The sequence below is a fragment of the Limulus polyphemus genome, unplaced genomic scaffold (genome assembly GCF_000517525.1).
Source record: "Limulus polyphemus unplaced genomic scaffold, Limulus_polyphemus-2.1.2 Scaffold350, whole genome shotgun sequence".
Taxonomy (NCBI): domain Eukaryota; kingdom Metazoa; phylum Arthropoda; class Merostomata; order Xiphosura; family Limulidae; genus Limulus; species Limulus polyphemus.
In genome coordinates, this window is record NW_013665960.1 from 545737 (window position 1) to 559631 (window position 13895).

Sequence of the window (13895 nt, forward strand, 5' to 3'; positions counted from 1 at the left end):
CGTCCCACCAAACATACTCGCCCTTTCAGCCGTGGGGGCGTTATAATGTGACAGTCAATCACACTATTCGTTGATAAAAGAGTAGCCCAAGAGTTAGCGGTTGCCTTCCCTCTAGTCTTACATTGCTAAATTAGGGACGGCTAGTGAAGATAGCGCTCGTGTAGCTTTGCACGAAATTCAAAACAAACAAATAAACTATATCTGGATACTGTAGGTCTAAACATTGATGTTATTTATGAAACTTTTTAAAGCCCTAATTCCAGTGTCCAATTCCTGGCTATGCTGTTCACCATCCAGATCATTCAGGTGGTAGGAACGAGAGACACTGTTTTTTTTTCATTAGACTAAATATTACTCATTTTCCCCTAGTATTTATAATATCTATTCCCTTGAGGCCTTACGCGTTGATACTGTTAAGAAAGTATTTAAAGTTGATTTTTTCTCTATTTATAATCTTTTTATTACCTTTAGTGGTGAGCAGTTGCTCCGGCTTTTCTTGATATGGACACTTACATGATTTTATGTGTGAAGTTTAATGCATGTCATTCAATATGTATTCCTGATTGGGTGAATGTGAATAATCAAACTGTTAAGCTTTCCTTGAAAAGTATGATTTGGCTCTTCTGAATGATGGTTCTCCTACTAAGCTCGATTCACAATGACATTTAGTCATTTTAATTTGACTTTTATCTCCAGTCGCTAAAGCAATAACTGTTGTTGCTGTCGATTGAGGCAATGATCATTTTATTTGTGAAACCATAGTCTACCTGTTTCCTTTATGTCAACTCTAAGAGTCTCGTTGTAAATGAGAGGAATGTAATACAGAAGTGCAATCTAGCCTTAACTCCTTTTTTCCTGTAATTCCAAATGCCGGGCATTTTGAATATGTTCTTGTTGGTGCTTTACATTTCTTTAGTTTTTGTGGGCAGAACCATAACCCGCTTTCTCGTCAGAATGTTCCTTGTTATAATATTCTCCTTTGTTGTAAGGTATATCACACTCTCTGTCAACGATATTCTGAGGATGCTTTGAAACTTTGCATCATGTACTCTAAAACTCAAATATATATTCGTTTTCGTACAAAGGACTGTTGGATGAATTTTTGTTCTACCCAAATTAAAAGACTCCTCTCTTTCTTTAGTCTGTAACAAGTTTGAAATGTTTAGTCTGTGATTTATTATCTGAGTTGGATACATGTTCGTGTACACTAAGATAATATCTAGTTATTTGAAGTGACTCGTAATTATGTGTAAATACTCTTTGTTTACTCTAAAATAAAAAATAAAGGTTGTAATCTTGTTCCTTCTTCATAAGTTTAACCAAACCATCTTCAGTTACAGTACTTATAATCATTCCAGCTGGATAGCTGATCTCCCATAATTACAAAGCAACACTGGGACTTCATACATAAACTTCAAACTAATTTTGCATAAGTTCTGAAAAGGAAACACTTTATTTCCTGAATAGCTTCTATAATGACATTACATTAGCACCTTTTCCACTTCTCTTTAACATCCTTCTAGGACTCGTGTGTCTCAGCTTTCCGTAAGTGAGCTTTTAGAAATCTCCCAACAATCCATAAACTGACTCCCCATCTTGGAAGTCTAAAGAACATAGCAAACATTTGAAACCCATGTTTTCCAAAAACTGAACATCAAAATATAAACTAGGTTTATTTGTATAATGATCTAGAATATAATAAATCTTACGTATTCATTGTGACTGTGCAGAATAACATCTTCCTATAAGAACAGAGTATATGTGATCTTCATTAAATAAAGAGAGGTGTTAGTTATTACTGCTACTTATGGTTAAACATTCTTGTTATTGTTAGTTTTAAAGTAAGTGACCAAACTACGATTATCATAACCTACATGTTCTGAAAACTTGTATTAGAAAATGCAGTTAACCTTAAGCTCCAAGTTACACCGTGAAACAAAAGTAAAATTAGAATGAGCTCTACACTTATAAAACGAAGTTAGCACTGCCAGCCTTACACATAACTGATAGGATATTAAACTGGCTGTATAATACAGTTGTTGTGTTTATTGACTTGAATTAATAAAAAAAGGTAGTTTATTTCTTTTCAACATCGTCGCCATAGCTATATGTAAAAATTAATTTTTGAACTTTCTTTCTCTTTTAAAACTTGGTTCACGTAGATTTTTGTTTCCAATCCCTCTTAGGTTTACCCTAATAGTAAACATTAATTTTGAAAGTACTGCAAAAGAAAATTAATCCATTATCTAAAAACTTTATATTTTATAATCTAAATAAATGTATCAATATTTGCGATAAAAGTTTTATTTAGTCTATAATTTTTTTTATATATAAGTTTATTATGTTTAACACAATATATAGAAGTCTGAGCTATGATAAGAGAGTTAATAACACGGATTTAGTTTTTAGAGTGTCGAAAAACTAGAGAAGTCTCAGTTTGAATGTGTTTATTTTAGAACAAAGCCACATTGGGCTATCTGCTGTGTCCACCGCGGAAAATCGAACCCCAGACTTTAGCTTTGTAAGTTCGTAGACTTAACCACTGTCCCACCAGAAGACTTGAATTTTTAAAACAAATTTGTTAGAAACTTGGATAATCAGCTAATGGGGCTCCATTTCAGTGAGTAGTAATGGTGGAAGGGTGAGATAAATAGTAAATGTAATAAGTTTAAAACGTATATGTAGATATCTAGTCTCGGTTATATGTAAACTATTTTTTCACCAGCGTAAATATAAGAAGTGAATTATTTAATGATATGGTGGGATACCATATTTAATTCATTCGAACATTTGTTGTTATCATGCTAATACAAATAACTTGAAGGTAAGTGGGAATGATAACGTATCTTTTGGTGGTGTTATGTTCATTGTGTTAATAAAATAAGCATCATACATTAATAAAATAAACAAACAAATATCACATGACAAGTTAAACACAACACACAATCTTTATTTGTACTAAATTGTAGATCAATAAAATATTTTATTACTCAAGCATCAAATAATGTAAGTATTCTCAAACTAAAGAAAACAATGTATGATATACACCGAAATTTACTAAAGTTTATTCTAGTAATTATCATTTGAAAATGTAAAGTCCAAACATTTTGTAAAGTGAACTAATTTTTCTTAGCGTTAAGGTCAAAGCTCATAACACGTAATCTTTCGTCACCAGCCAGACTAAATTTAATTCATGGTGTTTAGTGACCTTAGCTCTTTTACATCAGTGAACTCAGTACATTAATTTCGATATGGTTTGTTTGTAATTATGCACAAAGCTACACAATGGGCTATCTGTGCTCTGCCAACCACGGGTATCGAAACCCAGTTTCTAACGTTGTAAGTCCGCAGACATACCGCTGTGCTACTGAGGGGCATTTCAATATGGAAATACAAAAATCTGTATCCTGAATGGGGTATATATTTTTAAAATTAAGTCAAAATTTATAATCTTACATGCTAAACCAAAATATTTTGTCTTACAGGTAACTTTTAGCGTTTTTTTTTTTTTGGACATTGTGAAAAATATTTAATAAAAATATGTATTAGTTTCACAAATTCACTATGTTAACACATGTGTCTAAAGTATAAAAATTTTAATCGTTAGTTTTTAAGTTGTATATTGCCACATGGGTTTGTAATAGATTCTTGAACAAAAAAGTTACATTTAAAAATTATTATTGTCTTACGTTTGAATATAATAGCGGTAAAGGATATAAAGAATTTGATATTTTAGTATAAATTAATTTAACAAAGCAAAACAGTCGTTTTCATGTCGACATTAAATTATGTAGATAATCATATAAATAAGCCATGAAAATAAGTCATGAAAATTCAAACTGTAAGACACTCAATGAAAAATATGTTTACATATTCAAAAGTTTTGTTTATTATTAAAAAGAAGACATGGGATATTCATATTCGTATTCTAATGTATTCGAATACAGCTTTCGGAGTATTCGTACTTACATTCGAATACTTTGGTATGGAAAATTCAAGTATTCGTATTTGTTATCAAATTCAGTGGCATAGTATTCGTATTCGCTGAATGATTTAGTGAATACTTTAAATGAAACTTATAGGTATTATTTATAACTGTCCATTGTGGGAACGAAGTTTATACTGAAAGAGCAATTAACGTATGTAATAATTACAGTCTAGAAAATTGTTTAGTGTAAAAGTTGACATTTACTCTTGCAGTATTTTTTTTTTGTTATAAAACTTTGTTATTGTATTTTGAAAAAATAAAAGTATTAAAAGGTTATTATTTGTTCAAAATTTGTTTGTTTCAGTTTCTAAAAAGTTTGGTTCGCATTCAAATATTTAGCATTTTTCCTGTATTCGTTTTCGTATTCACAAAAATATGAAGTATTCGTATTTGTATTCGATTACTGAATTTTAATATTCGCCCCATTCCTGTTAAAAACACGAATATAAAAAAGTAAATATAAAGCAGAAAGCTATTCGTGATAATCTTTCGCAAATATTAACAAGTGTGTGAAATTTTGCAATGTCAAAGTCCACTTTTGTAATAATACAGTGAATCGCTTCTATTAAGATAGACATTAGACACGTCAATAACTCAACAATAATTATGTTACCAATCACACAAAATCATCTTATATTCATGATAATCAAAAACAAGTGATATCGAAAAGGTTTATGCGCTCACAAGTGTAATTCCTCCGTCAGATTGTGGATAGGAACAACCTCTCGAAAACCCTAAATCAGTTCAGATGCAAAATATTAGTTTGAAGGGTCACAAAATTAGTGTAACTGTCTTTGTCTGTGTGTAATCAAAATGGTTTAACTTGACTTCAAAGTAAATGCATCTGTTCAAGCCACAACTCACATAGTGATACGAAAACCAACCATGAAGAAAGAAACGTTCCAAAGAAGTCACTTGCATTTGGTTGTATCTATTTGTCTATATGCAGATAAATAATTTTTTTTTTTTTGTTAGATTGTGTTGTATCTCTGTTTTAAATCCAATCAGAAATCCAGTTTAACTGGATGACACATTTCTTGTCGTTTCTCTAGTTATCGCGGTTACTATTTCACCTCAAGGTATCACGTACCTGAGAACAGTACACAGCCATCGGTTAAAAGGAGCTAGTTCGGTTTTTCCTTCCTCAAATAATTAAAGATATCCTCAATGAATAAACAAATATATATATATCACACACACAAAAACAAATGCCACTTTGACTACCTAGGAAACAAGTTTTCAAACGTTAACTAAAACTTCTTTTTCACAAATCGAGTAGCTATGGTTGTTACGAAGAGGACGTTATCATCACTAAAATCTATTGTTTCGTCTGATTTGAAAGTTAGACTAAACTTTAGAGACTTGATTATTTGCATCAAAAATGAACTTGTTAAAGCAACCACTGACAGTAAGCTTTATTTTTCATTGAACGATCTACATAAAAGTACTCATTGATATAAACTTTTGATAAATCGTTTCATTTGTTACTAAATTATGAGGAAGAAAAACATTTCTGACTTACAGAAGAGTTTGTATGAAACGCTGTGACGAAAACAGACTAATAAATGACGTAGTCCAGTATAATAGGTTGAATAGATATCCAGCAAAATGATAATCCAATCAAAAACCAAGTAGATATTGATAAACCTTATTATATAAAAATATGTATTTGAAAATCAATAAAGAAAACGATATCAAGGGGTGAATTCATACCCTTCTCCATTTTGCCCTTAAAGACTAAACAAACTAAACAGTATTATGTCTTATGCTAACATAAAAAAAATCCTCACAATAAAATTGTATTTAGTTCCTTCGTTCTAATTCTTCTGATACTCACATTTCAGAGAGAATTAACAATTACCTCCTTCTCTAGAACCAGAAGTCAATTTCAAATATATTGTTATTTTGATTTTTTATTTCAAGGCTATCTGCCGCCGTCCCAATTTTTTAATTGCTGACCATAGGGAAGGGATCCATCTAGTCAGCAGCACCCTACTACACCAATTTAAAATGTCCGATTGTTTTAACCTTCTGGATAATTTGAAACATTTCTAAACGTTAAAAATAAAAAGTACTAAGAAAAAAAATCAATCCAACAGTGTATTCCCTGGTGCTAGTTCTGAATTTATATTTCACATAAAAAGATCTAGGTTAAAGGCAATGTTTCTGTAAAAGAAAATGTACAGAAAAACAAAGAAAGTTTAGGAAAATATACAAAAAAATCCCTTATCATTCGAACTTGTCCATTGTACGTCACGTATTTATTTAGTGACAGATAAATCAACTAATGTTGAAGATACAAAGTCTACATGATTTGCCTTTCGAAGCAAAAACTTCAAGCAATCTTTTCTAATTGACACAATTTTAATGCTGCTTACTTGTGACATATACAACAGCAGATGTATCATATTAAATGAAAAAGAATACTGACACATTAAATGGGCAAGTTAATCTGGTCTTTCAGCATACAAAACTTTGATCTTTAACCAGCGCCTTATTACAGAAGATTCAAATGACATTCATATCAATATTTAAACTCATGCTCACGAGTTTTATAAATAAAACGCAGAGAATCATTACTATTTGTTGCAAATGGAAATTCGTTTCGAGTGTGTGCGGGTTAATTAAGGAGGTAATTTACGTAACTAAAGTTAGTCAAAAGATGACACGGTTAAATCACGTCTGGCAACTTAGTAGTAAGGTTTGTGTTGTTTAAAGATTAATCGAACGCACTTTTAATGAAGTTTATATTAGACTACAAATGAATTTGCAACAAAAACCAAAACAACAGTTCATCTTTTCCCCTTCATAACAAATAGTTGCCAAAGCCAATTTGATCGTATTAATGTGCTTTCTGTAGCTATCATTAAAATTATAATATTTTCTGATCGACAGCAAAATGTCCCTACAAACAAGTTAATCAGCCTTGCATAGTATCATATTTTAAGGAAGCTGACGTGTGTATCGCTAGTTCATACAGAAACAGTCTTACTCAAAGTCATACTGGTAATGCAATCCCATTAAAACATCTTGATTAATTTATCATTTACATCATTACGGCAATCTTGATGAACCTCACACTTACAACAGTACCTGCGACAATCCTTATAAACTTCACATTTGTACTACTACGTCCATTGTGACAGTCCTGATGAACTCCACACTTGGACCACAACCCCTGTGACCTGGGAAACCTAAAAGTCAGTGCCTTCGTACCCTATCGTAGAAAGCAGAAAAAGCAAATCGGAGTTTAGAAAATAATTTTATCGTAATGTTTATGATAAAGAATAAAACAGTTAAAACAATGTTTTCCCATATCTTTCATGACATAGATGTTTGCAAACAGATATTTTTCTACAATAACATTTAATATATTAAAAGCCTCAAAATATAATGATATCATTTTTTGACAATCTAAACAACAAAGTTTTCAAGTAACTTGTAAGTGGTAAACAATTATCGGGTTTCATTCCCTACTAATATTAGAACGTCTATTTGTATTTCCGTCTTCCCATATTTATTTTCTCGTGCCTACAAAAAACAGTTAATGTCTACTCAACATATAATTATTTTTGACATATCCCAGAGGCATTAATGAATAACTGAGAGCATATACAATGTCTATCATAAATGAAACTATTATACTCATACGTTTTTAGGTTTAATTAATATCAATATCCAGGTAACACGAAAGGAATGAAACGGCATAGATTAATGAAGAAAAAGTTACCAGTTTTGAAAATTTTTGCAAAGTGGCCTGGAGCATTGAAATCGCAGATGGAAGTGACAAGTAACACAACTCCAACACAACTAATTTATTTTAAATCCCGACGTATCGACATAGGCTTTTTTTATTTTAACTTCTCACAGTGTCACGCTGAATTTTTTGAAAAAGCCGTATGCTGAAAAAGTAGGTTTAAAAAAACAAAATGTATATTCACAAGTTGTATTCGCTGTCATTTCTAGATAATAATACCATTACCAGCAACAACCGCCAAATCTTTGGCTACTTTTGTTTGACCGCACCCACGGCCGCAAAGTCACAGCTTGTTCTTGCAACAACGGGACGCGAACTCTTAACTCTTATATTCACAGTCTGGACGCGCTTTCTACTAAGTCACGCCCAACCATTGATATTGCTAACTGACAAATATTTATTCATAACAAAGCGCCGTTATACACGCATGAACTTCGACATGTCTTATTATATCAGTTAAATAAAAATATCTCCTCATTACCAGGATTCTCTCCAGTCAGAGTCTGAAGTAATCGGAAAGATCGAGACGGAATTTTCCCTCCAGTGTATTTTTTCGGTTCTGGTTCACTTGGAAGTTGCGATGCAGGTACTTCCGGTTTGGGTTTTACATGAGGCTTTTGGAATTCAAATTCGTGGTCTTGAGTTTTATATGTTCTATTCGGCTGAAACGTAGTCTGTAAGGACTCTGTGAAACATCAAACAACATTTATAAACGTGGATTATTATACAAATTAAACCTGATTAAAGCTTTAACTTTAAGTAGCTTAACAACTGTAATGAAAATTACATTTTAGTACAGATGTTTTAGCATATTATTTTTAATTAGTCAACAACATTAACGTCGATAAGTGAAGCTTCATATTTACTAGTATTTGAAATGGAAAGATTTAATCCAATACATTGTTGTTTTATGGAATTTATGTTGATGATGCCTGTACAAGAGAAAGAGTAAAATGGGGTTAATGTTCCTCCTATATTGATTTCTTGAAATGTTGTTGTTGTTTTTTACAGTTTTGTCTTTACAATAAAAAGATCTACATATCAATACATGAAACACGGTCAGCTCAACACGTATCGAAAGTATGTCAAGATATTTATGACATCTTCTACGATTTGTAAAATAAATGTTGTTGTTGTTTTTTACAGTTTTGTCTTTACAATAAAAAGATCTACATATCAATACATGAAACACGGTCAGCTCAACACATATCGAAAGTATGTGAAGATATTTATGACATCTTCTACGATTTGTAAAATAAATGTTTTGTGAAGAAAATAATTATGTTTACATCGCCTAATAAAAAATTTGTAGTATTAAGCAAATTGATATTGTTCTTACACAAATTCAACTTTTTTAATGATGATGCTTTTAAATTTTCTTGTCTCTCTCAAGGATGATTAGCCTCACAACATGCACGTCGCGCGATACATTGGATACGTCAATATTCCCTCTTCTTGAACTTAACATTTGTCAGTCACGGTGCATGAATCCTACACTGCACGTGTATTTAATCGCTAGCCATAACTACTCATCCTACAAATATGTAGAGAGAGTGAAGGTTATGTCAATCTATCCAATCCCGCTGAACCCGTAAGATTTCCTTTGTTTTATATTATGATGTAAATGAGAGTTATTTACATTGCCATTTTAGTCTTGGATTTCAAGTGTGTTCTGGATATTTTCCATATGAAGAGGCGATCAATGAACACCTTAGATCCAACCACTTTGTTGAGTGTCCTATATGTTTTGTTTATGGGAATTTGTATTACTGACCAAACATTTGATTGAATTCGACGATGTTTATTCCCCAATTATTATTGCACTTGCCTGATGGTATTCAGACGAAACAACATCGTGTTTTTCAAATAAGGATTCGTCCAGAAGACGACGGATATTCCTCATCCGAAGATAATAATTGTGTATAATAACTTGATTTGTAATTGAAAGTCCTTTCCAAGACCATCAAATCTTAAGAAAGAGAATGTCATGAATGTATATTTAGCGGTTTGTTATGTAAACCAAAGAGTCAATCAACTCACTTTACCTGAGCGTTAAGGTCAAATTTCAGTTGCACACAAAATCAGTTCGTCAGCTGGTAAGGTTGAATTTAATTTTTTAATGTCTAGTGAGCATAAAATATTTTGGTTGTAAAGGGTATTTTATAATTATAAACACCGTACATTAAATGTGATATGCAATTATTATGCACAAACTCGATACTCAAATATAATCGAATCATCAAACAAGAACATTAAATATTATATTTCAAAACGTTTGGTATTAAACACAATTACGGAATAATAATAATATACAAATAGCAACATGAGATCTGTAAATTATATTATAATATGACTCATGATAAATTCATTATTTTCGCATAACGTTACATAAAACAGCTACAGTATTTATTTTAATATAATAATCAAGTCAAATATTTAATCTATATGAATCTTACATGCATTTACCTTTCGCGTGAAAATAGAAGATAAACATAGTTATCATTTACCATTACAACTTTAGTCAAACATATACAAGTGAATTAAATCGAGTGTTTAAACGAAACTAAAGTGTATACACGTAAAAAAATATTGTTTATTATCAATACTAAAAAAATTATAATTTACTATAGTTTAGATTTACTGTTATATGAAATGCATTGTCTGTAATGTTGCTATTTCCTGTAATGACCCTGTGAACTCCTAACTGTGATGAATGAATCAACAATTGACAAATAAGTTGAAATGGCTTTATAGTCCATGTGCGAAAACCAATAGGTTGATTGTATCTATACATAGTTTAAGTTTGTTTTACGCATGTTGCATGTTCATTTATAGTTTTATATCAAACAGGCTACACCATATAATGACAAAAGTTTTATCAATCTTAAATATGTGTCGAGAGTTCTTTATGTCAAAAAATGATACTTACCAATTACCTCAACAATCTAATGTTTTGTACTTCAAATTGAATGTTCTACAGAAAATCATAGTGACTAAAATGGTAAATATTGCTATTTCGTTTAGTTTTTATAAAAGTAAAGTTTACTTAACTCAGTTTTAGGCTATTAGAAATTATCAGATGTAACATAATAAATTGGGGGCTCGTGTCCGAGATCTGAATCAGAGACAAAATTCAATCTAAATTAAAATTTAAATCATAATTCAATTCATATCTATCTGTGCCGACGAGATTTGATCATATCTTATTATCAATATTTTCTTGAATCTCTCTCCCTCGAACAACTAGAAAGATATAACAAAAACGAATTGCTCGAAATTTCCAAATATTTAGAACTAGAAGTTAAAAGATCAATGAGAAAAAAAAATGAACTAAAAAACCGTATTATCGAAATGCTAGTCGATGATGATTTGTTGCTTGAGGAAGCATTAGAGGAATACTCTAGTGTACCTACTAGCCAATCGGGGTTGAGTGATAAGGAGATAAATTAGAGATCCAGCTAAAACTCAAACAACTCGAGCTTCAACAAGCTCGTATCGAAGCCTAGAAAGAACAAGCTCGTATCAAAACTGAAAGAGAAAATAAACGTCTCCAGGCCGAAAAAGAAATTAGTATTTTCACGAAAACATTATATAACTTCACGGTGGAAAACTCGGAGTGTGTGGCTGGTGAATAACGAAGAACAAAGCTAGCTAGCTCCCTATTAAATTAATTGTACCTACATCAACTCGAAATTAATTCGCTCATCGTGAACTTTAGATAAGACATCAAGGAAGTTCCAGACTAGAAAGAATACTTTATATTGCTTGTACGTTTGTAAAACTTTTGTATATAAATCATTGTTTGTAATAACTATTATTCACTTACTGTAATTTGTATTATTATTTGTGTATTAAAATATATTTAGTATTAAAAAAAGAAGAAAACTGTGTGTATCAATCTTGTTGGCAAATATCATAAATTGGAGATATATCAGTATATATTTAACTATTAAATCTAAATTACAATTTATCTCAGTTTAGGCTATTAGAAATTGTCAAAAGTAACAATTATAACAGCAAGTTCAATGAAATACAAAAGCACATGAATTATAGAAGGATTAGAACAGCAAGTTCAGTGAAAGAACAACAACAACGTGAAAAAGAACATCAACAGCAGGATAAAACATATTGATATGGAAACTGAAGTAGCAAATACAGTAATCGAACCAGTTACACCAATCTTTACAAATGCTCAAAAATTTCCATCTCAAATACTATTAAATTCGGAATTGTAACATCCACCTCGTCTTCACCTGTTACAACTACTTCTGAGTCACCTATGAATGAATAACTTTCCAGGACTACCACAACTACACCACTACCTAATCAAATTACAGAAGTATAGAAAAACAGGTGAACAACATCATCTAATCCAAACATTAACAGAGTAACGTAAAAATACCATGGGAAGCATATCGGGCGTATTTCGAAATAATTTCTAAAGTGAACAGATGGAATACATAACAGCAATCAATTCATCTTACTACTCATTTAAATAGATTTGGATTGTTACACCAGAAGAAAGTTTCTAAAGTCGGTTTTAGGAGCTGAGTAAGGAAGAAGGATATTACTTTAGGTAAACTTGCTGAAGATGTAGAAAGACTTGGCCATTTATTTCATTAAGACGTTACTCGTGAAATGACGGATTCTTTGGCACATGACCAATTTATGGATGCCGTAGTTGATGAGGATATGCACATTAGACTAAAGCAGAGTAGGTGTACATTTTTAAGGGAAGTTTTTTACTTGGTGATAGAAATAGAATAAATTAAAATCGTAGATAAACAACTCACAATGGAAAAAGTAAACCACAGGATAGTAGATGTTTCATTTTCAACTTAAAAGGGCATATAAGTAGTTAGTCCATCTGATCTGAAGAAAACGTCTGATTGGCTACCTCAGGCGATGCGGGAAAGCTTGAGACCAGGAGGCCATATTATGGTATAGTTCGACGAAGTAGCACCAGAGGGCAGATTGCTAAGGACGGAAACTGGGGTGACCAAAGTGTCAAACTATGAAGCCATCTATGGTGCACGGGTAGATGGTTTGCGAGCAAACACCAGAGGATGTTGTGGATTAACATATATTTACGTTTTGCATTTCAATTATTTCATTACTTGATTCATTACATGATTACTTCATGAATCTGTGTGGAGGTTTGTTTTGCATAAAACTTTCAAACTCTAGATATGTAAACTAATAATCTACGTAATCCTGAAATGGACTATTTCATATCGGTTTATAAACAAAATATTCAAACTATAAATATACATTGTGTGTATCACATTACGAAAACAAAACTACTGTATCAATCTTTTTAGTTCTTAACATTAGTTTTATCGCTATAGTCAACTTTATAATTGTACTTCAGTAAACGAACAATTTAATTATTTAACATATGATAACTTATTAAATACAAAGTGACTATTTGTATAGCCTACTTCATGTATATTCATTTATGGTTTTATAATCTAGATAGATCCTTGTTTTTCATAAAATATTCAAACTATGGATATTTATCATATCCATACGCTACCTTAACTCAGAGTTATTAAAGTTTATAGAAAATCGTTTGGGTCAAACTAAATATTGTAGCATTTTTATTGTGCTTTGTCAAATAGTTTTTCTAAATGTCAATCGGTTGTCGTCTTGTGCTACATGACACACAGTTTAAGTTTATAAAATTTTCCAGTTACTCTAGACAAGTTACTTCACGTTTGTGTTGTGTAGCCTGCTGCATGGTTTACACATGTAAATATTCATATTTTATTTCAACGTACAATTTACCTAAAGAACTAATTCTCCATAAGATCAATCAAACGTTATATATGCATCTGACACAAATGTCCAAACTCTACATAAATGTTATATCACATTAACTGTTATGTAATACAGTTTGACTTTATGGTTTACACACACTAAATAACTAAACAATAGAACAAAATCAACCGTTTAAATTGTAATTTAGATTTAATAGTTAAATATTTGCCGATATGTCACCAATTTATGATATTTGTCAACAAGATTGATACACAGTTTTATTTTTTTAATACATATATATTTTAATACACAAACAATTATACAATTTACAATAAGTGAATTACAGTTATTACAAATAGTTATTACGAACAATGATTTATATACAAAAGT

At 31.1% G+C, this 13895-nt stretch overlaps 1 protein-coding gene across 4 annotated transcripts in view; it reads right to left on the reverse strand.

The window, feature by feature from the left end:
- Positions 1-1476: 1476 nt before the first annotated feature.
- Positions 1477-13895, reverse strand: part of LOC106457600 — a 71201-nt gene continuing 58782 nt past the window's right edge. For 2 of the 4 annotated variants that reach the window (XM_022383589.1, XM_022383591.1), the window contains 3 exons: positions 8222-8430; positions 7719-7723; positions 4961-7205 (listed from right to left, as the gene is read on the reverse strand). In XM_022383589.1, the coding sequence (XP_022239297.1) occupies positions 7190-7205; positions 7719-7723; positions 8222-8430 (230 nt within the window). In that variant the 3' untranslated portion in view covers positions 4961-7189. Of the gene's footprint in view, positions 1605-4960; positions 7206-7718; positions 7724-8221; positions 8431-13895 lie in introns of those variants that run through there. The other 2 variants (XR_002610215.1, XM_022383590.1) reach the window with 2 other exon arrangements.